At 44.2% G+C, this 24,539-nt stretch overlaps 1 protein-coding gene across 2 annotated transcripts in view; it reads right to left on the bottom strand.

Annotated features, from left to right (window-relative positions):
• Window positions 1-1,643: 1,643 nt before the first annotated feature.
• SERTAD2 (SERTA domain containing 2) overlaps window positions 1,644-24,539 on the bottom strand; it is a 36,056-nt gene continuing 13,160 nt past the window's right edge. For both annotated transcript variants that reach the window (XM_055001394.1, XM_055001386.1), the window contains exon 2: window positions 1,644-2,712. In XM_055001394.1, the coding sequence (XP_054857369.1) occupies window positions 1,749-2,708 (960 nt within the window). In that variant the 5' untranslated portion in view covers window positions 2,709-2,712 and the 3' untranslated portion in view covers window positions 1,644-1,748. The remainder of the gene's footprint in view (window positions 2,713-24,539) is intronic.

Raw genomic sequence — 24,539 nt, 5'->3', positions numbered from 1 at the left:
TGAATTCACTGCAGTAATACTGAAGTTGCCTTTCTTTTTTCCAGCACTTTTCAACACAGTGAACAGCAGAACGTTCCCAGAAAGGGCAAGAGGAATTATAAAAACTCATTCAAAAGGCATACGGCTGAAGAGAATTACACCAAAATTACACCGATCCAGGTTTCCCTCCCAGCCCTATGCATATTTCCTTGAAAGAAAGTTCCATGGACTTCAATGTAGCTTTCTTTCAAAGAAGTGTAGCCAATGCATGGCCCAAACAGAAATGTTTTCTTTGGAGGGGAAAAACCTCAGCAACTTCTACAGACCACTTTTGTGGGTATGTTTTGACATAAAACCAAATGACAGCCCTGGCAAGTTGTGTGACACACTGGAAACAGGCGCACCCCAGAAATCCAACACAGAGTTAAGCACACTTAAGCCCACTGACATCTGTGGATTTAAGCAGGTTTTACTCTGTGGGTTGTGGCTAGCAGTGGAATCCTATTGTGTGTTACACCAGTCTGAGCACGTTGAAATCGATAGACTTAGGCTGGAGTAACTCTCCACAGGATTGCACTGTAAATCTTTTTTTCCCAAAGTTTTAAAAAATTGCTTAGTTTCTGGACTTAAAAAAATAACATTCATCTTTGATTTTTCTGGGGCGGGGGAGGGGGAAGGCAGGAGAGAAAAGTTTAATCAGAATGAAGTTTCACAGCTATTTCCTGCCAACTGTTTGACATCAGTGTTGGAACATACATGGCTCTAAGTTTGTTTGTTAAATCACAGTAGTACGCAGAAGGGAGTAAATATTTGTGAAACTTTTTAAGGGAAGATCCCTTGGCCTTTTCCTTCAAGCATGTGTGTCTGGATTTGGGGAGGCCAACTGCAGACTGATTTGATCAAAATTTCTCTTTGCACCGTAGACACATATAAAAACACAACAAGTCTATAGAAAACTACAAGCAGTTCTTGTACAACAGAGGGGGGCGGGGGGTGGATGCAGGAGCCAGCTGTGCAAACCCTACCAAAATAGCATTTTTCTTCTGTGTGCATGTTTTGTGTGTATAAACAGCATTTTGTTTTTATTTTCCTTTTTTTAAGAAAAAGATTCCCTGCCCCCCCAATACCATAAATTGAAGAATCTGTACAAAAATATAAAATAAATTTGGGTAGCAGTTTTCTAAAGAGCCGTGTAAATGCAATGTTTAAAGAGGAATAGTTAACACCTCTAAAAAGGCTGAATGGCTAAGTCAACCTAGACAGGGCTAAAATGCCAAAACGGGTAACTGCGATTATCTAAATAATATTTTAACCTCTTGCAATAAAACTTATAGAAAAAATAGACAAATATGCACATGCAATTTACAGCTTCCCCCAACATAATCCTTGTGCTTAGCTTTTACAATTTGTTGTTGTTTGTTTGTTTGTCAGACACACCAATATTGTCTACAATATGCATTTTTACCCTATATCAGGATTTCAGGTCTTCCTTGAGGAACCACTTTTAAAAATCTTAAAAGCGGGCCATACATGGATGAAGGCACTCCAATTCTGTTTGAAGCAAAAACTAGTAGGATGCGTTTCTGTTTTTGTTTTTAAAAAAAGACAAGCAACGACAGCATGCACAGTGCTCTGTGTGTGTGTGTGATGGTGTGTGTGTTTGTGTGTGTGTGTGTGTGTGTGTGCAAGAGAGAGAAGGCTTGGAAGAGAGCCAGTTGAGAAAATACTACCAAGTGTTTATACTGGTACATAAAAAGTTGCTATATATTTTAAGACCCAACCAGCACCTCCATTATATGATCTAGTTCTGTGAGGTCCATTTTGAAAGGCTGATTTGGGGTTACTGGTTGGCTACTGTACGGCGCTAGAGTTTTTAAGAGGTCATCTGCAGAGACTGGAGCCATTTTTGAGGCAGCCCCAGTAGCAGACGTGCAAGGATCAAAATCATACATAGAAGTATCAATGTCAGCAAAGAGAATATCGTCCAAGGTCAAGTCCGTAAGGAAACCTGTAGATGTCGTGATCTCAAAATTACCAGGTAAAGAATCCATGAGCCTAGGTTCGTTTATTCGGTTCTCTTGCACTCCCTCAGGCTTCTGAAGGGCGGATTCGCCGGAGCTCTCCTTAGAGTTATCTGTTGCTGCCGTGTCTGCTATTGTTGAAGCTCCTACTGCCTCAGCGGAGGTAGGTGTTGGACAGAGTTCCTCGATTTCGTCCAAGGCTGAGGAGAAACTGTCCTTTACTGGTTGGGTTGTTGGAGATGGTAAATCTGTAGGGCCATCTTGGGGGATAGTTTGGGAAGTGCAAAAACTGTCATCCTCAAGGAGCGAGGCAGGGGTGAGGCAAGACTCCAATGGTGTAGTGCTTGCGGAGTCGGTGGGATGGGCTGGCGGCGTAGCTAGGTGACTAAAGGCAGGCTGGACCTCTCGAAAATTGTCTCCCAGAGGATCTGTGGGCTGTGAAGTGGCAAGGAACACAGGCCTCAAGCTGCCTTCCTGCTTGAGCTCCTCTTGGATTCGCCTCAGCATATTGTTAATCAAAACTGTCTTTTGCAAACTCGGCTCCGTTAATGGCCGGTGATTATAGAGTTTCATAACGGAAATGTTGAAGATAGTCTGGCGCTGTAAGGTGTACGACACCTTCGATGGACCGTCAGCAGGAGACACCTCTTTGCCTTCCAGCCCATCTTCATCCTCATCAAACTTCCGCTTTCCTCCTTTCCCCAACATATATCTGGAAAAAAAAAAGGCGGAAACATTGTTTTAAGACTCACATGAACGTCTGGCTCTTCCTAATAAAAGCCACGAGAACTGCCCAGAAGAGCGATATGCGAAACTTCATTTAGTGAAGGTCGTATGCTTTCTGTTCTTTTAAACATGGCCACAGGTGAATTTTTTTCCTTATCATATCCTCTGCCCTTGGAAACTGAAGTCCTGCTCAGCAGTTTCTCCTTCCAGATGTGGGATATTTCTACAGTGCTATTATGCATATAGCTTTATTACGTACAGCGACTGCTTTTACATACAGTCAGGGCTTTTTTTCAGCAGGAACGCGGTGGAATAGAGTTCCGGAACCGCTTGAAAATGGTCACATGGCTGGTGGCCCCGCCCCCTGATCTCCAGACAGAGGGGAGTTGAGATTGCCCTCCGCGCCGCTGGAGCGGCGCGGAGGGCAATCTCAACTCCCCTCTGTCTGGAGATCAGGGGGCGGGGCCACCAGCCATGTGACCATTTTCTCCGAGGGCAACCCACTGAGTTCCACCACCACTTTTTCCCAGAAAAAAAGCCCTGCATACAGTCATTGGCTTCACCCCATCATTCTGCTCAACCAAGTTCAAACTCTTCTTCCAGACCAAGCAGCTTTCCTCCAATGGAAGAAGAGAGAGACTCATTCATCAAACATTTACTTTCTAAGTGGGTTCCAAAAGAACCAGCAACGCCGTGCTATTTTTTCCCACCTCCTCAGTACTCATTAAAACAACACATGGCAGAACGAAGAAAAAAAGGAAGTCATCAAATCACAAAACCCATCCTGCTGGAAGTACCACAAAGCCAATCCTCTCTGTAATCTGCACTCGAGGCCCCGACACAAAGCAGAAACCTTGTTCACATGCCTCACAGGGTATGCACAGGTGTGTGTGTGTACACCTTTTTGTAAGAAACAGCCAACATGGATGCACTTTACAAATGAAAACAGAGATTGGATAAAATGTAGCGTTTGACTCGTACACTGAGTTGTACGTGCACTGAAAATAACACGAGAATGACTCAATGCGTGTCTAAAGGAAAATCAAGAGTAAACTGTAAGTGAAGCATACATGGGTTCACTGTAATGTGTGCACAGGGCTAGAGTCCAATCTAATTCACTGGAAGCAATTCCCCCTTCGACAGAGAACCACCCCTTGTAACTGAGACTCTTCGTATTGGTTGCTGTCAAAGAGCATGTATGAGCTTTTAAGCATAGGTCTTGAAACATGAACAACTTACTCATCAGCAGGGTCCCAAGCGGCAGGGATTACTAATGAACAATTAATAAAAGTTCACCACTTGCTGTCTAATAACGGAAAGCTCCCCTCTCTTTAACAAGCGACAGGCATGCATGAACTGGAGAAAAGGCAAGGGCTTAAACCCTTCCACTGCAGCTGTGTCCATCTCTGAACCTGTGGTTTTATTCCAAGTCACATGAGAGAAAATATAAGAGTAGGAAATGCATATGCTTCTCAGCATCAGAAACACTATAAGTTTTAAAAAACCAAAAACACAATCCTAGGCTGATAGATCAAGATGAGTAGCCATGTTTAGACTGTCTGAAGCAGTAGAAAACAGCAACAGTCCAGTAGCACCTGTAAGACTAACAAAATTTGTGGTAGGGTATGAGCTCTCGTGAGTCTCAACTGTGACTCACAAAAGCTCATACCCTACCACAAATTTTGTTAGTCTTACAGGTGCTACTGGACTGTTGCTCTTTTCTAATTCTAGGTTCTTGTTCTCAACTTGTCTCCTCTCTCCCCAACCCTAATCATCTAGTATTCGATGGTTGTTGTGGAGTGTGTGACTGGCCCAGAGTTGCCTTCGACAATACATCAAGTATTCATTTAAAGAGAGAAATATTTCTAGGTCTCAGGTGGGAGAAAGAACTCAAAACAGTTTCTGCTAAACCAGTCTAGGACTCCAGACTGACACAATCCAGAATTGGGGGTGGGGGGGGGTGAGGTCTTCACCTAGCACCAGGTGCAGTCCTCATTTTGATAAAACTACATGTAATTCTCCCATGTTCATCCATAAGCCCTAACCATTCTCTTGCAATCCATGCAGACTCTTGCGATCCAAATGATGTGTGGAAAAAGCAAAGGGTGCATCAAACACAAATGGTTCCCATTTGCATTAACGGAACCACAATGCCAAACTGGGATGAACTGCTTAAAAAGTAGGAATTCAGAACCATCGATTGTGGAGCTCTTTTGGGGAGGCAGCTATTTCTAGGTGGTGTTGTGAAAGCTAGTGCGGTCCCACAGTTGGAGAGCCAGGTTCGAATCCCTGCTCTGCCATGGAAGCTTTCTGGGTGACTCTGGGCCAGTCACACACTCTCAGTCTAACCTTCCTCACAAGGCGGTTATGAGGATAAAATTGAAGAACAATTTAAGCTATGTTGGGTCCCCATTGCGGAGAAAGGCAGGGTAAAAAAATGAAGTAAACAAATAATCTGAAAAGTGAGCAAGAGGCAAGTGCCCGTACTCAGCTCAGCGGGCAGGATAAAAGTTTCAAGAGGACTGGTTATATGGTTCATGTCTGTATTCTAGAGTGGGGAAAAACCAAAAAAGATTGGCTTGTCTGTTTTATCAGCAGGCTGAAGTCACACAACTAAAAGCACTGGGCTTGGAAAAGAAATGCCTCACCACCATCACTCACATACTACAACTCTGGGGCACACAACCTTCGACCATCCAATCTGCCCATCCACTAAACACCGTTTTCTTCTTCATCCAGAAGGCAGCTGCCGACTTCATACATGAAGGAATTTTTTCCCCTAGGCTCTAACTGCCAAAACAACTGCAGTGGCAACCGCCCCTGGGCTGTAAAGTCCCCCCCCCTCTCTCTTTTTGGGAAAAAAAATACTTAAGACCTCAATGAATAAGGTACATCGTCCTTGGAACTGCAGCTGCAGAAGTTCTCTCTGGAGCTATTCCAATTCAAAAAACCCAGGCACGCACAAAGCATTCTCTCCACTGTACACACCCTCATGTAAATTAGAACGGGAATATTTATCAAAATACTAAGCAAGAGCGACTAGATTTGGGGTGGAGGGGTGTAAAAATGACACAAGCTTTGAGGGAAAGTTGCTGTTGAGTATTAGCCCCAACTGCCCTTTAACATTTCCAAATGTTCATTTAGTTTTTGAGTGCAATCAATTTTTTCCTGTCCTGTTTTGGATTGGCCAGGATAACTTGATCCTGTGAGATCTTGGAAGCTAAGCAGAGTCAGCCCTAGTTAGCACATGGATGGGAGACCACTGAGGTGGTCCAGGGCTGCTACACAGAGGCAGGCGATGGCAAACCACTTCTGTTTGTCTCTTGCCTTGGAAACCCTATGGGGTTGCCATTAAGCCGGCTGCAACTTGATGAAAATGTACACACATTAGAGGCGAGTACGAACCAGGAAAATGGTGGTTTGTTGTGGTTCATCATGTTTCACGAACCAAGAACCACCATGAACTTGCCGGTTCGTGAACTTGTTTGTTTGATTTGTCAGTTTGTTGCTTCTGGGGCTACAGAAGGTCTGCAGAAAGCCCATCCCCCCGTTGCCTAGGTAACAGATTGATTGGCGCCAGGCTGTCTTAAGTGACGATTCGAAAAACAAACCATATGAACTGTTCTAAAAATCACAGTGGTTCGTCAGAAATGAGCTCTGATGAACTGCTGGTTCGCAAACCAAAACAATGGCCTGGTTTATGGCGAACTTTGGTTCGTATTTCGGTTCATGCCCATCTCTAACACGCCTACATAATTTTTGCCTGCCCAGTCAAGAGAGAAAGCCTGGCCCTACACATGAAGCTGAATGAAGTGCAGGAATCCAGTGATGGTAGACATGATAGTTTTATATAATTAAAAAACAAATCTAAAAAAACTACAATTACACATATACTAATAAAGCAAACAAAAACAACTAATCAACATACAAAAACATACATAATACAGAAATAAGCAACAAAGACAACCAATCTAAACTGAAAGGTTTCTGGTTTTCTCCAAAACAAATATTCGTATCATGTCAAATCTACAATTTCTCTAAGGAATGATTTAACAGCTCTTTTTTTTCTAATGTCAAAAATCCCTTAATCCAGAAATCCTAAGGGAAACGATGGGCCGGAGCATTTCGGATGGAGGGGGAAGGGGTTTCCCAATATAAAACATCGCCCTGAGCCTGCTGGTGCGGGGAGGGTGGAATAAAAATCGAATAAATTAAATAAAATAATATATATATATATATATTTAAAAACAGCACATCAGGGACAACGGATGTATCCAGACTCTTCCCACACTGTGCTGGTTTTTCCGCTTACAGGGAATTCTTAGACGGGAACATAGATCCAGAGGAGTTAGCCGTGTTAGTCTGTAGTTGCAAAATAGTAGAGTCCAGTAGCACCTTTAAGACTAACCAACTGATCGCATCTGACGAAGAGAGCTGTGGCTCTCGAAAGCTTATGCTACAATAAAGCTGGTTAGTCTTAAAGGTGCTACTGGACTCTTTACAATTTAGAGGGGAGCAGAGGTCCATTCCTCCACCCCACTGCTCTGCTCCCTTACTCTAGCCTGTTAACACATGTTATGGGGAACACCTATACACATCCCACATATACGCACCTACTTCCTTCGTAAAGAATATCCAACCACACATTCACTTTAAAAACAGAATGCCAGTGACTGGGGTAAATGGTACACTCAGCCACACATGCACTGAAGGTAATGTTAAGAGTTACTCAAGGAATGTACAAAGAGAAATCACAGGAACGCACAACTGTGTGTGCATGTTCACTGTAACACATGAATAAGGACTTGTGCTGCATCTATAGACCAGCAACAACTTAATGCAAACTGTTCGGGGAGGCAGAAGCAGTGGGTGCAAGGGCTACACATCTGCACAGCAGGCCACAGAAGTCAGTCAGAAATTCAGGGGTTTGTTGATTACAGCAACTGAGCTAGACAGATTTGTGAAGGAGGCCCAGCAAGTTCTATTCAGTCTGTTTACTAAAGCACTAATATCCCCCTTTATTTTGAAAATCTGTACAGCTGCCTCTCCAAGAGCGGCTTGAGGCGGCATACAAACTCAAAAAGTTGTAGCCCGATGAGGTCGGGAAGGGGGTCCCTTACACATACAGATGCTTGTTTTCCCTGCTCCTAACTCTCTTGGAAACATACAGCAAGAGGGTATGGACACGATCCATTTACAGCTCTTGAGGGAGGGGCTTTGGTCATGCACATTGGTGGGCCCCCTTTTTGTGCCTCACCCTCTCAGCCTGCAACTTGGCTCACTTAATGAGGCATCCATTTTGTAACCCTCCTGTCTTCTCTCCCCTTCACAAACAGAACTAAACCAGCTCAGATTTATTAGTGATGGGTAAAAGTATACTTGTGGATAAGGCTATAGTTTTTTTTTAAAAAATAAACCAATACTGTATGCACTTGAAAAACAAAATGCCAGTTTGGTGTAGGGATTAAAAGCACGGGACTTTAATCTGGGGAACCGGGCTTGATTCCCCGCTCCTCCCCTTGAAGCCAGCTGGATGACCTTGGGTCAGCCACAGCTCTCTCAGAACTCTCTCAGCCCCACCCACCTCACAGGGTGTTTTGTTGCGGGGATAATAATAACATACTTTGTAAACCGCCTCGAGTAGGTGTTATGTTGCCCTGAAGAGTGGTATATAAATCAAATGTTGCCATCGTCGTCGTCGTTATCATCATCATCATCATCATCATCATCATCATCGCCTCCTTACAAAAGCACAACACATATTTATCACAAAGTGGGCTTTTTGGACCTGTGCCATGGGAGGTCTGTTTTCCCCGAGTGACCAAACTCTTCACTTAGTGGAGTGAAACAGTCCCTGTTAAGAAATGCATCTCTTTGCGATGCCCAAAGGCAGCCTCCTCTTTCCCAAATCATTCTCCACAATGTCACATGTTTATGGTTGGCTGCTAGCTCCCTGCACTGCTTTGGACAGGAGAGGACCCGGCACATGTGAATCAGTCTTCCCTCCCACCCACCCCAAACATCATGTTTTTACAGAAAAGCAGAGCTTTTTTCCAGCTGGAATGTGGTGGAACGGAGTTCCGGAACCTCTTGAAAATAGTCACATGGGTGGTGGCCCTGCCCCCTGATCTCCAGACAGAGGGGAGTTGAGATTGACCTCCGCGCTGCTCCAGTGGCCCGGAGGGCAATCTAAACTCCCCTCTGTCTGGAGATCAGGGGGTGGGGCCACCACCCATGTGACTATTTTCGCTGAGAGAGATTTAAACTTTTAAAAACTCCCCCCCCCCCGTTCCAGCTGACCCAATATGATGTCATTGGCCCTGGGAGCATGCATGCACTTTGCGCGCGCACGTGTGGTACCAGCGACACCACCTTCTGCCAAGAGTTGCCCTCTGTGCCAGCAACCCACTGAGTTCCACAACCTCTTTTCCCAGAAAAAAAGCACTGCAGAAAAAAGAGGCAGTGATAGAGGACAGAGGTTTTAGAACATTGAATTTAATATGCCTCCACTGAAAAGAAGCTACCAGTGGGATAGCAGATCTGGACATCTATCAAGCATCCTCTCCAGGAAATGTTTTAAAAAGTGAGATGATGATACAGATACAAATCTGATGAAATAGTTGACCATCTCACCAGCGGGTGCAGCAAGAAAATACAAACTGACTATAAAAAATGCAAATCATAAAGTAGCTGCAATGATGCATTAGAATTTATGTACAAAAATACGAGCTACCGTCGCAAAATATTGGCGGGAACATAAGCCTGAGAAAATTAAGATCTTGTGGGATTTCAAAATCCAAACAGGTAAGAACATAATACTCCAGATAGTACTGTGGCTGAAAGTAAGAAGGTCAAACTGATTGATGTGGTAATCCCAGGGGACAGATGAATTAAGGAGGAAGAGATTGGAAAGATAACAAAACATCAAGATCTAAGATTTGAAGTTCAGCTTCCCTGGGAGAACCATACAATGGTTATTCCTGTAGGGATACGAGCACTAGGTGCAATTCCAAAAGAACATCAACATTGACAGAGTAACAACCGGACAGTTGTAAACAGCCGCTGAGAACTTGGAACATGCCCCATACTAAGGTGATACCTCATTAGCTCCTAGATTCTTGAATAAAATGCAAGTCGGTAAGGAACCAAAAATTCCAGCGCAACCATCTAGTGGACTGTGATAACATCATCATTATCTTCCAGGGCCAGCGTGGTGTAGAGGTCAGGTTGCTAGTCTAGGATCTGGGAGACCAAAGTTCGAATCCCCACTCTACCACGGAAGCTGGTGGGTGACTTTGGGCCAATCACATTCTCCCAGCCTTCTCTACTTCACAGCGTTGTTGTGAAGATTTAATGGAGGCGAGGAGAATGATGTAAACTGCCCCAGGTTTTCACTGGGGGAAAAGAAATGAAGCAAATAAAATTAAATTAAAATGAACCTTCCATACAATGCAGCATACCGTGTCATGGCCACGTGATTTCCCCCTGCCTTTCAAAGTTTTGGTGCCATGATCAAGAAGGCCCTTGCTTGGTGGGGGAAACCTGAAGCACAGCCTCCGAAGATAACTGGGGTGGATAGGTAGGTTTGTAGAGGAGAAGGCAGTTCTCAGGGCATGCTGGCTTTAAAGATCAATACCAGCACCTTGAATTGGGCACGGAAGTAAACTGGGAACTGGTGTAGATGGAACACGACTGGAGTGATATGGTCCGATTAAGTGGAGCCCTGATACTTCTATTTCCTTCTCCGGCCCAGCTCCACCATTCTCTCCCATTCACCCTCCTAACTTCCCCACTGCTTTTAAAAGCCCTCTATCTTACACTGAGCTTGGAACAGTCAGGCAGTCTATTGATTGTGTTGTAATGCAAAAAGAGTCCAGTGGCACCTTTAAGACTAACCAACTTTATCGTAGCATAAGCTTTCGAGAATCACAGTTCTCTTCGTCAGAGGTGTTGTAATGTGTTCTCATTTCTTAAGATCTCTTTCACCTTCAATCAAGCCTGAGAGGCTCTTTAGGGCCTAAATGCAGTTTAACAAATTGAAGCCTGTCTTGAACCTCAGATTGCTGCTGGAAAAAAATCCCGAACACGTCTACATGATGCACTGACATCCCTGGAAGAGAACCTCCCCTCCCAACAGTCCAAGCGTCCTCTGATTTGGAGACTACAGTTCAGATCATACTCCATTTGAGCACCAAACAGCAATGTCTGGAAACTACCAAGTCACACCAATTTCCTACATTGAGGAAGAAGAGCAAGATTCCCATCTAGTAGCACCATAAAAACCAACCACATTTCCAGGATAGTAAAGAGTCCAGTAGCATCCTTAAGACTAGCCAACTTTATTGTAGCATAAGCTTTCGAGAACCACAGCTCTCTCCATCAGATGCATCTGACGAAGAGAGCTGGGGTTTGCAGAATCTTATGCTACAATAAAGTTGGATAGTCTTAAAGGTGCTCTTTACTATTTTGCGACTACAGACTAACTTGGCTAACTCCTCTTGATCTATTTCCAGGGATATAAGCTTTCAAGGCAAAGCTCCCTTTTGTCAGTCTGATGATGTTGGGTCTTCATGGCGCTACTGGACCCAAATCTTGCGCTTCTATTGCAGACCAACACGGCCATCCACCTGAAACTATCTACAGTGAGGCAGGGAGAGGAAGCGATACTTTGTGTGAGGAAAAGAAATAAGAGAGAACTCTGAGTACAGCAAGGATCATGCCACAGTCTTTCAGGAAAAACAAAACAGAGCAAGTCCAAAGTGTCTCTGGAGTAGCATTCTTTATATAGAGACTGAAAAGTGCCAAAGTGCACACATTTAAAAATCCAAGCTGCTTGGCCATTTTCCCAGAATCCAGGGTGAATGGGGGAAAAAATTCCAATATTTAAAGTGACGGTCCCTGAAAGCGTGCTTTAGCTCCCCCTTCTGTGTACCAAATGCAAGGAATGTGTCTCCCCCCCCCTCCGTGGCACGCTGCTGCTTCCTTTGGCTTCCGAGGGGTGTGCTGAGAGCCGAAAACATCGAGCGGGGGCAGTACCCCGCGCAGAGCAGTTTTAGAAGCTTTATGTCAAGAGTGAAAAACTGGCAGCTTTACAAGGGAGAGGAAGGGGGCGGGGAGGGGAAGCTCAACTACGAAGATTCTTAAATGCATTTTTCTTTTTTTCCTCTCTTTTTTAAATGCACTTTCTCGTCTTCTACAACACAAAGTACCTAGATGTGCAGATTTGTCGAGGGAGCGGGGGTGGGGGGGAGAACCCAGTTTGCAAAGCAAAGCAAAGCAAATCTTCTACTAGTTATTAAAATGCACTGTCTTAGTGACAAGTACCGATACAACCAATTCATCTACTTTTTAAAGAAAGACTTTGCCTTCATTCAGATACAGACTGACTTTGCTGCTTTCTAAACTAGCCATAAAAGGTTTGTGTTGTGCAGAAGCGCACAGGGCTCCTCCCCCCCTGCTTTCCTTAACCTAAAGTTTCAGTAGTGAACAAAAAGTGCATAGTAAATTCTCTCGGTGATTTTGCAGGAAGCTCTGAAATGACTCAGGCCTTTCCGGTACGGTGGGGCTGTTTACTTTCCAATCAGCTCTTACTCTTTATGCAATTCAGTTCAAAATTGGTTTGCCACGAGAATTCTCTGCACTGGGAAAAGTCACAATTCCAAACCTGCTTTTCACTGGAGCTGCACTTTCGCCGCCTGCTCTAGTGAATTACGTGTATTTAAATGCTTCCCGTAACCTGTATCATTCACTCTTACAAAACAATCCTGTAATGTAGGTTGGTATTATTTCTCCGTATGTTTCAGAAGGGGAAAGAGGGAAAGCAAGGTTTCTTTTTTTTAAGTTACTGACCACAAAGACACAACTAAGGGGGGGGGCATGGTAGAGGTTTAAAAAATTAGGCACAGGGTAGAGAGAGGGGACAGAGAGCTTTTTCTCCCTCTCCCCAAATACAGGGGCATCCAAAAGGCTGACGAGCTTTGGGACAATCAATACTTCTTTATATAACAGGGGACTAAGGTGCTGGAAGAGGCACCTCTGCTACAGGCAGAGACAGCTTTAAAGGGGGATTAGACAGATGCATGGAGGATAGCTTTATCAGTGGCTACTAAATAGTAAAGAGTCCAGTAGTACCTTTAAGACTAACCAACTTATTTGCTTATGCACAGGGCTTTTTTTCTGGGAAAAGAGGTGGTGGAACTCAAGACTGCACAATGACGTCACTTTGGGTCAGCTGGAACAAGGGGAAGTTTTTTAAAGTTTAAATTGCCCTTGGTGAAAATGGTCACATGGCCGGTGGCCCCGCCCCCTGATCTCCAGACAGAGGGGAGTTTAGATTGCCCTCCGCGCCACTGAGCGGCGCAGAGGGCGATCTAAACTCCCCTCTGTCTGGAGATCAGGGGGCGGGGCCACCGGCCATGAGACCATTTTCAAGAGGTGCCGGAACTCCGTTCCACCGCGTTCCAGCTGAAAAAAAGCCCTGCTTATGCTACAAATAAATTGGTTAGTCTTAAAGGTGCTACTGGACTCTTTACTATTTTGCAACTAACACAGAACTCCTCCGGATCAGTGGCTACCAGCCATGATGACTAAAGTGAACCTCCACATTCAGAGGCAGTCAACCTCTGAATACCAGTGCCGGGAGACAACATAGTAACTGGTTGGCCGTAACGTGAAACAGTTTGCTGGATTAGATGGACCGCTAGTCTAATCCAGCAGGGCTCTTCTTATGTTCTTATCTGAGAGCTGCCCAAATCTATTCCTTTATATATTTATCTCCTGCTTGGCCTGCAGAAGGTCTCACGTTCGACCTCCAGCATCTCCTGTTAAAAGGATTTGGTCACAGGTGATAAGGAACAGGTGATAAGGAAGACCTCTCCCTAGGGCATCAAGAGAGCCGTGGCCTGTCTGAGCAGACTCCATGGACTACAGGTTTGATTCAGTATCAGGCAGCTTCGTGTGTTCATGCATCACCCAAAGCATCTTACAACACTGTTTTCTCCTCCTCCACTTTATCCTCACAACCACCACCATTAGGGTTGCCAGGCCCTGGCCCTAATGGAAGCCAGCCGAATGTCCCTCAAGCCAGGGACCACCAAAAGCTGCTTATCTGCAGAGCGCAAGGCCCTGCGGGGGACATAATGGGAGATGACAGAGGTGGAATTGCTTGTCTGCGTCGAAGCTCTCTGCATGTGAAAATATAGCAAGTCATAAGGGTTCCAACTCTTGCCTTCTACCCGAGGCCCTAGTTTTCCATGGGTGAGGGGACTGGGAAGCAGGAAAGAAATCGAACAAGTGTCGCCTGCCTGAATCTGGAAGTGGTATGGACCTATGAGCTCTGCTGCACGTGCTGCAATGGAAGGTTTGGATTGGCTTTGACCTGAACTCTGCTTACTTGCAAGGAACTTTGTTTACGAGTTCAGCCTAAGAACTTGTGGGCACTCAGGTCAGTGTTTTATTAATTCCTAAGGTGTGCCTTCATTTAGGTACTAATTTATCTCTTGCTTGGTTAGCCAGCTTGTGGCATACTCTATTGTTTGAATTACAACAATTTTAAATAAGGGAGGCAGGCTGCCTGTCCCCTAGCCTCCACGGGCAACAGATTTCACTGGTATATTTGGTTAGTGGGGAAAAGAGAGGGGGGAAAAACATTCTTGTAACACCTGAGTCAAGGGATGGTTGTAGGAACAATTCCTGTGGCTGGACAGAGGCAGGCAGTGAACCCACACTTCTGTTAGGGATTCAGGCTGACTTCTGACACTCACCCCCCTCCCCCTACACACACTTCTATCCCAATCTGTAGATTGTAAAATGACAGGAATGATTCCAAAGGAATGCAGAGAACTTTTGGAAAAAACACAATGAACTTTGAGAGACCTTCATGCTTCTCCTCTTCCCTTGTGGATAGGGGCTTTTTTTGCAAAATAAGCAAAGCATGCTCCAATTACACTTTAGCCTATGTATTCCCCCAAGCCCCTTTGCAATGGCAGGAATCCAAAGATCTACTTTAGGTGTGCCCGAGGGCTATGGCATGCCCAGGAGAATTGTAACTTTTCCCGTTTTTAACCACAGATCCCAATGCCATGTCACAAACTGTTTTTTTACTGTTCCTTGATTTTCAAAAGATGTTTGCTGTATCATTGATGTGTATGTATGTATGTGGATCTATGTATCTGTTCTGAGAAACTCAAAAACTTTTCAGAAATAAGGATCTAGCTGCAATGTTCTCTGGATACCAACTAGATACAAAGAAGTGTGACACCATCTCCTTGCAGTTAAACAAGAAACAGAGAATGGGTACACGTTGCTCACTGCTGCTTTTACAAAATGTAGTAAAAAAAATTACATCTGTATACATACACACACACACACAATCAAAGAAAGAGCCTAGAGCTTCACCAGGGGCAAAAGGCACCGTTGCGACTGCAAGATTCACTGTCTCTCTTCTGCCACAATTAAAATAAGATCACAAGAGGACTGTGCTAAGGGACTGTATAGTACAGGTGCAAAATAGCCTTCAATGAATTTTTTTTAGTTTTGATTGGTTTACTTGTGATAACAAAGCTCAGAAAAAGAAAATAGCCAGGGCAAATGGAGGGACACTTAGCATGAGAGATGGGCACGAACCGGAAAAATGGTGGTTCGTCATGTTTCACAAATCACAAGCCAGCATGAAATTGCCTGTTTTGCAAACTGGTTCATTTGGTTCGTGAAAAAGTCAGTTCTGAAGCAGCAGAAGGTCTGCAGAAAGCCCCTCCCCCCATTGCCTAGGAAACTGATTGATCGGCACCAGGCTGCCTACAGTGATGAACCGAAAAACGAACCAAACGAACTGCTCTAAAATCATAGTGGTTTGTCACGGTTCGTCAGAAAATGAGCTCCGATGAACCGCCAGTTCGAGAACCACGAACTAGCCCAGTTCTTGACGAACTACGGTTTGTATTTTGGTTCATGCCCATCTCTACTTAGCATTGACCATCACTGGCTATTACATAAAGCAAAAAAGAAAGGCCCTGTTTAATACTACCCTCTTAAAGAAGTGAACCAAAGTTCAAGAGTGCAGAAATATGGGAATTATATTATAAACAATGAAAATAGAATCAGGAACAGTCTCCCAATGTTTGCCTGGGGCTGCAAATACACCCCATATCTTTTCCCCACAGGAAAGAAAAGCTGCTGGGCAGCTGGGGTGGTTTTGATTGGGGAAAATAGCCAGTGGGGAAAGGGATAATCACTTTTCTCCTCCAGGTTTCTGATACAATGAACTCTGTCTCTCAAAAACTTATGCCAGAATAAGTTGTTTTAATCTTTTAAAGGGCCATTGAATTCCGGTGTGCATATTTATTGACACACGCACAAATATGATTCAGAAGAATGGACAGATGACATGCAAGAGCAAAATTACTACACAAATAATGTTCCCCCATCACATTTTCACAAAGTAAACCCAGCAGCAACAAATGCAATATCTAGGGAAGTACTGTATTTTTTTTCTAAGGGTATTATCTATATTTATCTATTGTATTTTAATTGCTGGGTGGTTACGATATCCTAACAAGAAGTCCAACACTGAGGGACTGAGGGATGGTTGTAATGAGTAAGAAACAGATGTGGATTCATTGTGCAAGATGACACTGACTCTCACAAAAGGCCTCACAAAGAGATGCGGGGTATCTTACCGGAGCCAAGAGGGTACAGCTTGGGCAGAACTGGCACCATCCTGTTCTCCTTTCGAAAATCCAGAGTTTTAAAATTATTATTATTATTTTAAATCTCCAGTTCCAAAAACTGATTAGGGCCTTACAGTCAAAACCAAGACTTCTAATCAAGCCTAGAAACGGACGGGAAATCAATGCAAATCCAAACTGGAATATCAAACTGACTATTGTGTTCTGAATAAACTGAAGTTTCTGAATTTCTGAACAGCCTCCGGAGGCATCCTGACATGCAGGGCTTTTTTTCAGCAGGAACGCGGTGGAACGGGGTTCCGGAACCTCTTAAAATGGTCACATGGCTGGTGGCACCGCCCCCTGATCTCCAGACAGAGGGGGGTTGAGATTGCCCTCCGCGCCGCTGAGTGGTGCGGAGGGCAATCTCAACTCGCCTCTGTCTGGAGATCAGGGGGCGGGGCCACCAGCCATGTGACCATTTTCTCTGAGGGCAACCCACTGAGTTCCACCACCACTTTTCCCAGAAAAAAAGTCCTGCTCACATGCAATGCATTACAATCATCTAACTGGGATAGAACCAAGCATGGAAAATTACAGCAAGGAAGTGGCTGTATCACGCGTATCGATGGTAGCTGGTAAAAAACGTATAGTGCCACAGAGGCCACCAGCAGTGCCGTTCTAGTTATGGTACCCCCTTCCAAGTCCAGCGGGCTTAGAAGGTGTAACTGTACTTAGTATAGAGTCCAGTAGCACCTTTAAGACTAACCAACTTTATTGTAGCGTAAGCTCTCGAGAACCACAGCTCCCTTTGTGAGACGCATCGTCTGCTGTGGTTCTCGAAAGCTTATGCTACAATAAAGTTGGTTAGTCTTAAAGGTGCTACTGGACTCTACTCTTTTCTACTTTGCAACTACAGACCTACATGGCTAACTCTTCTGGATCTATGTACTTAGGCTGGCACTGTAGGGCCTCTAAAACAAAAACTGGATCTAATGGCACTCCAAAGCCATAAATGCCGTTCTTTGGAGGGACGGAGACCCCACCCAGGAGAGGCTGACCATTGCCTGCTCCAGGCAGCTCAATGGAAGTTCCATTCCTTCTCCAAGCCCTTCACAAAATAAAACCAGGATAGGCATAAGCAGAACGTATTCATTCCAACAACTTCTGGGTATATTTTGATTTTAATTCAATTGGGGCAAGACAGGAAGGGGGACAAGATAGGTTTGAGAAAGGGAGGGGGAGTTCTTAAACTAACGACAACAGTATACCTGCACAGTATATAAACAATGTATGTGCAGAAATGTCAACCTTGGTTAATGGAGACCCCAGACAAAGGCGCATTCTTCGTACCCCCCTGCCTTTGAAAATCTAGTTTCAGGGGGGTAGCCATGTTGGTCTGCAGCAAAACAGCAAGTTTTTTGTCCAGTAGCACCTTAAAGATCAACCAGATTTCTAGGTTGTAAGCTTTCGAGAGTCAAAACTCTCTTCATCAGATATAAGGATCTCCATTCCTGCTTGTATCTGCCGAAGGGAGCTTTGTCTCTCGGAAGCTTATACCCTGGAAATCCTGTTCGTCTGTAAGGTGCTACCAGACTCAACTCTTGCTCTTTTAAAATCTAGTTGGACTAGATTTCCTCCTGGTTTTGCAATTTCTCTTTATAGTCCTCCTGTCCATTGCCAATCTTTAAAGTGCTATTTAAGCTCAGGAATCCTTTCCACTAAGTGAAGCTTGAGGTATGATAGAATCTTGCAGAGTTCAACTAGAAGTTCCTTCTGAAACACTCCGCAACTATGCAGCCATTGAGATTCCCCCAAATGTTTTAAGATTTATTTTCAGATGTAATTGTGAAGTAGGCTTCATCTACTCCTGCAATTCCTCAGCAGCAATTCATCCCTACAGGTTGAACCGGAGGAAAGAGGGGGAAATAACTCCTCCTAAGGAGAGGCTCGTGGGTGAAGTATGCTTGGAAGCAACAACTGGTCTTGGCTGTTTCCTGATCAACATCCTGTGAAGCACTGAAAAAGTCACGAGAAAAACAAAAACAAAACGCCGTTCGTTCTTTCACTTTCTTTCATAAAACCTACAGCCCTTGTTCTGCAGGGCAAAGGCAGCATTTTCACGTTGCAAAGCATTCTAGCCACAACTGCAAGCCAAAAACATGCCGGAGCAACTCGTGAACTGCTATGCCAAATGCAACCCACCTGCGGCTCACGGTCTCTCCATTTTTTGCAGCATGGCTGGGATTACCAAACGGGGCCAGCCACAAAGCAGAGTGGGAACTACAATTCTCTGTAAGGTGGTAGGGTCATTTACTTGGGGGGGGGATTCAAACCTGATCCAGTCCCATGGAACTGTAAAAACTGCGACAGAGTTCCCCCATTCCCCCATAAAGAGTCCAGTAGCACCTTTAAGACTAACCAACTTTATTGTAGCATAAGCTTTCGAGAATCACAGTTCTCTTCGTCAGATGCGTCTGGACTCTTTATTATGCTACTGGACTCTTTACTATTTTGCTACTATAGACTAACACGGCTAATCCCATTCTCCATGGTTCATAAGCTTTCTTTGTCACTCTCCTAGTGTGTGAGAAAAGTATCTCCCTTCCCTTTAGTCCTCCTCCTTTTCGGCAAAAACATCACTCCATTAAAAGTCAATATGCACAGCGTGCTCTTAACTTAGCTGTAAGACGTATTTCATACAAAATGGCAAGCTAGATACACCGGATCTCTCAGGTCAGGCCACGCTCATTCACGATAAAGCTCCATCATGGCTTTGCTGTGGCTGTCCAAACAACGAGAAGGCCCTTTTGAAAATCTCTGGCCCTCTTATTCTAGCATCTGTAGCATCAAGGGCATGAACACGCGTGCCAGCCCCATGCTACAGACAGATCCAAGGGGGACTCCTTGGGGAGTGGCCTGCCAGATTTATGGGGCAAAGAGAATGCCTAATTATGCTCTCCTGTGACTGCCAGCTGGTGAGAGGCACAAAGAGGGTGTAAGGGGGAAGACCAACCCTGCCTGAGCAAGCAAGGGAGGACACCCCCTTTCACACACCGCTTTTTAAATTAAGCAAACATCATTGTTCCGCCTGGAAAAGTTAGGATAAACTTTGCTTTTATTTTTATACTAAAGTTTCTATAAGATTCTTTAGGCTCATAAACTGTGGGTTACATAAACCAAAAAGCAACATTCCACCCCCCCCCCCATCTCCCTGTCCATTGTGGTTGCCAGTACAAAGGCGGCTATAAATATTGGCACAGCAGTGCCCCTCTAGTGCAGTATGTAGCACATGCTTATGCACTACGAAGTTTAATGTGTTGCAGCTGGCACAGGATTTGCACGTTAGCTGTTGTATGTAACCTGCTTCATTTACACATGCTACTCCTCGCTCACCATCAGCGATTGCTTTGTTATTTTGCATGCACAAGTGGTCCCAAGGGGATGCAAAATTCTCTTGCAGTTGTTAGTTATGAACCTTTCGCTGCATTATTCTACATCATCACATCCTTTCACTTTTCTTCCCCTCGACCTTCCCCCTCTTTGCCCTCTGGAAAGCTTCTTCTGGAACAACAGGGAGCTGAAATCACAAATCAGGAGCTTACTAAGAGTTCGTGACTCTCTCTTTCAACTTGCTTTACCCTCTGCCAGCATCTCCCTGCTTTAGGCAGGCAACACATGTTTGCAGCATACACACTAGGGTTTTCTGCAGAATGAGTAAAATGTGGACACTCCTCTACGCAAACGTATCTGGGAGCTCTGGCCCAGAGGCACATACATACGTCTATGTAAGTCCACATTTCACTTTTTTAAAAATACAGGTTTATTCAAGGCAGTCCACGCTTCACTTATTAGGAAAATGGGTGACATCCAGGAAACACAAGCATTTGTCGCATAAAATGCTGTCCCACTGTTGGCCACGTAAGCAATTCAAGGGCTTCAGAGGGAGTCGAAGTAGGATAAATGATCAAATACACAGCCCAGAATCCAATCCATTGGCAAATGTTTCTTTTTTTGTCACTATATTGCTTTCCCACAAAAAACTTGAAAAGCACAATATGCATGTACAGACATCCAGAACCCCATTCTACACAAAATTACTTATGATTTACTCTGCTGAGTCTCCATAGTATATTCCATGTAACAAGCTAAGCACGGGAAAAAGTCAGGCAGGGATGGAAACCATCGTTAAGGCACAGCAGTAAATATTAATACCCCTCCCTCCTTTTCAAGTACTTTTCCCTGACTCCAGAACCAAATTCGACATCAACGGTGGCTCTCTTTTTCCTTAGCGAGGGAATTTTGTTATTTATTAAGAATTCATTATTTTGAATTACATCAAAATTGGCTCCTTTTCAGTTCTGGGAAATAGCTAGGCAGCCAGAGAACAAAGGCTTGTTTAGTGCTCACTGGGCCTCACTGCAAAGATTTCAGCGCTGCCAAAAACCACACATTGGAAATATCTGCTGGTTTACATTTTAACACAAACCTATTCTCCCCCATCTTGCCCCAGCGTGGATGATAGGTGGACGGAATCATGAAACAGTTAATCAAACCGAATCCCTGCAAATGCTCCAGATCAAATTAATTCCAAATTGTTTTCCGGAAACTTTTTGAGGACTAGGCCATAGCTGCAGAAGTTAAAGGAGCCAGAGAACACCCACAACTATTCATCAATATACAACCGAGTATACTCGAAGCCTATAGGAAAAAAAATTTGGTGGCCTTAATGTAAGAAACAAAAGATTTTATTTGCCAGAAACTGGATACCTCATTTTTAAAGAGATAGAAAACTATGTTGTAAACAATCCATTAAATAATACTTTATATATATTCTTTAAACAGTATCAGTATCTACATGAAACATAGTCAAAGGATGGAGCCACCATAGTGACACAGTACAAATTAGATTTTAACAAAACCAACCTCCCCTAAACAGGTATCTTCTGTCGACACCATCTATACAATAAAGTATTCCAGAATAGTTCATTCTGCTTGTATGTGTTATACATGGCTGAGATTGGGAGTCTACCGGCATGCCACATCTTTTTAAAACAGGTATGTGATTGTAATTTGTGCACGTGGTATGTGCTCCTGACAACACATCTGTACCTTTTCCATGTGCTTTCCTGGGTAGAACCACATTCCATGGCATAGAGCGGGAGAAAATTCCCGCAACTGGCGCTAGCGCCGAAGTAAGCTGTACGAAGGTTTGTTGGAATTGCAAAGAGTGTATGTCTGGTTGTATAAAAAGCCCTGCAGCGTACAAACACGCACACTTCCCTTTAAAATCATTTTTTAAATTAAAAAAGATGACAACTGATATAATCAAATGAAAAAACAGAATGCAAATCTATTGCAAAGATTATGGCTCAATTGAATTTCTTCACATGCCATATACTATCGACAGTTCAATATTATCATAATATAAACTGGAACACATTTCACATCGTTTGTTCCATATGATTCAAAACGTCTTGCCATACCAAGTCATCCATACCTTGATCCTTTCAGACAACCGAAAGCCTTACAGGTACATAATCTCTAATCTTATTGAAGTTGCCATAAATTTGCTGTGACCTGACAGCACTTCACACACACAATTTTAAAAAACTATCCTCAACATCCTTTAAAAAATCAGCTCCCAATTTGAAAACACCTTAAGAGAAATTCCATTTAGGGTAACTCTTACCATGTACAAATTATAGACTGAAGACATACAATTCACAGAAACTTCTGTATTTAAAAAAATGCACACATGTCACGCACAATATCCAGGAGTTGTTAAGATCTTAGTGGAAACAGCCACGTTAATTGGGGCAGGGGGAAGAGGGGAAGTTTTTCTTCACAAATAAGCAATGCAATTATACACCAAGTCAATAGCGCAAGCCAGCTAACGTGCTCCAGCGATATTTTGAAACTGTAATCTGATACTACTGTTTCTAGCCTCGTGCCTTGCCTCCACTCCCTCGATGCATACTGTACTATTTGAGGCCCAGGGGGCAAAGCCAGTGCTCGCTGTTTATTAATGATCAGACAGTGCACTGAAAAGGGAGGGGGGCAATGTGCACCAAGCTCCCCCCCCCTGCATCATTTCCCCCAGCGTTTACAACCGCAAGCTACCAAAGCCCTAATATAAAGCTCCCCAATCCATCTTCTGGTTTTTACAAAAAGGTTCTGCAATGCAAAAAAAAGGAAGAGCGGGATGGGGGCGCACAGTTTCAGCAGGCCTGTAACGCAGGCAATGGCTGGCGCATGTTTCCACTAAACGACTGCATTTACTCAAATGCAAGACCAGGGTTTTCCCCCCCAGGTATGCAGTCAAAAAAATAAAGAGGGCACAGTCTTAAATTTGCCTACAAGTTACAGTTATGTCCAATAAAAAAATCTTTTTGTGTATAACATTGGGGAGAGGGCCTGTCTTATATTCCGGGTCATCCTTTTGAGTAAATATGACGGAAGGGGTCACCCACTTTCGCCCTGAAGAAGAGGAGCTTGTTTAATGGATTCTACAAATTCACGCTTGCCTGACAGGGCGAATGTCACACACAGTTGAGAAGTCCTCCCCTAAAAATATCTTTTCAAATAAATTATGGCTACATTAACTAATCCCATGAAAAGGAGGACCAGGTCTTGTTAACAAAAGGATAACATTGTTATGAAGTATGTTTATAGTATTAAACAGGGCTTTTTTTTCTGGGAAAAGAGGTGCTGGAACTCAGTGGTGGAACTCAGGACCGCACAATGACATCACTTTGGGTCAGCTGGAACAAGGGGGGAGTTTTTAAAAGTTTAAATCGCCCTCAGCGAAAATGATCACATGGCCAGTGGCCCCGCCCCCTGATCTCCAGACAGAGGGGAGTTTAGATTGCCCTCCACGCCACTCCAGCTCTAAACTCCCCTCTGTCTGGAGATCAGGGGGCGGGGCCACCGGCCATGTGACCATTTTCTAGAGGTGCCGGAACTCCATTCCACCGCGTTCCCCCTGAAAAAAAGCCCTGGAAAGAGAGTCACGTTGATACAAAGGGTAACCAGTCCCACCACTTTTAGCTTATTAAATTATTAGAAATCGTGCTGGGAGAATTAGGAGGATACTGGTTCTTGTGGGCTGAAATAGAGAAGATAATGCAAAATGTGAAGGCTGAAATCAAGAGCAGAACTCTGGAGCTATGGACAGACTGATGCTTTAAACTGTTCCCACAGAAAATCAGTGTGAGTCTGGAGATAAATAAAATACTCGGCGTGGTAAGAACAAACTAGAGCAGACCTTTGTTTTAAAAATCAAACCCACAGTGAGTGCTTCCCTTTACATAATTTTCTGCATGGAAGCTGCCTAATAAAGTCCGTGATTTGAATGTGTGTGTGCAGTGTGTGTAAAAAGTGCCATCAAGTTGCAGATGAAAACACTGCTTGGGTTTTCAGGTCAAGAGGTGGGTTGCCATTGCCTGCCTCTACATAGAAACTCTGGACTTCCCTGGTGGCCTCCCATTCAAGTACTTACAAGTGCCAACCCTACTTAGCTTCTAAGCTCTGATGAGATTGGGCTAGCCTGGACCATGGGGTGGGGTGGTGGAGAGTGCCGTCAAGTCATAGCTGACTTATGGAGCCCCCCGGCGGGGTTTTCATGGCAAGTAGCTAACAGAGGTGGTTTGCCATTGCCTGCCTCTGCAATCCTGGTCCTTGCTAGAGGTCTCCCATCCAGTTAGTAACCAAGGCTGACCCTGCTTAGCTTCTGAGATCTGATGAGCTCAGGCTCACCTGGGCTATCCAGGTCAGGGCAGCCTGGACCACACAAGCAGTGAAATACATTTTATTATGACTGAAAGCCCAATAACTTTTGAGCAACTTTCAAAACCACTCCCCTTGCTGTTGCGTTCAACGTGTAGTTGTTAAACCAATTTGCACCTTGTCCTAGCTTGCCCTAGAGTTAGCAAAGCCCAAATCTGTACCTAAGACCCCTCCCCCACACACTGCATCCTGTCATTCCACTGGTACAGATTAAGATGGCCGTTCTTCCAGGCCGTCTGAGAAATGAGGGATCCAAATTCAACCAGTCTTTCTTGAAAGAATCTGTACATAAAAATCCACTGCTAAAGACTTCCTTGTCCACTAACTGGACAGGTGAGTATTAATGGACCTGCAGGTAGGG

The sequence above is a fragment of the Eublepharis macularius genome, chromosome 1 (genome assembly GCF_028583425.1).
Source record: "Eublepharis macularius isolate TG4126 chromosome 1, MPM_Emac_v1.0, whole genome shotgun sequence".
In the NCBI taxonomy this organism is placed as follows: Eukaryota; Metazoa; Chordata; class Lepidosauria; order Squamata; family Eublepharidae; genus Eublepharis; species Eublepharis macularius.
Note: the sequence above shows the minus strand (reverse complement) of the source record. Positions and strands in the feature narration are given on the sequence as shown.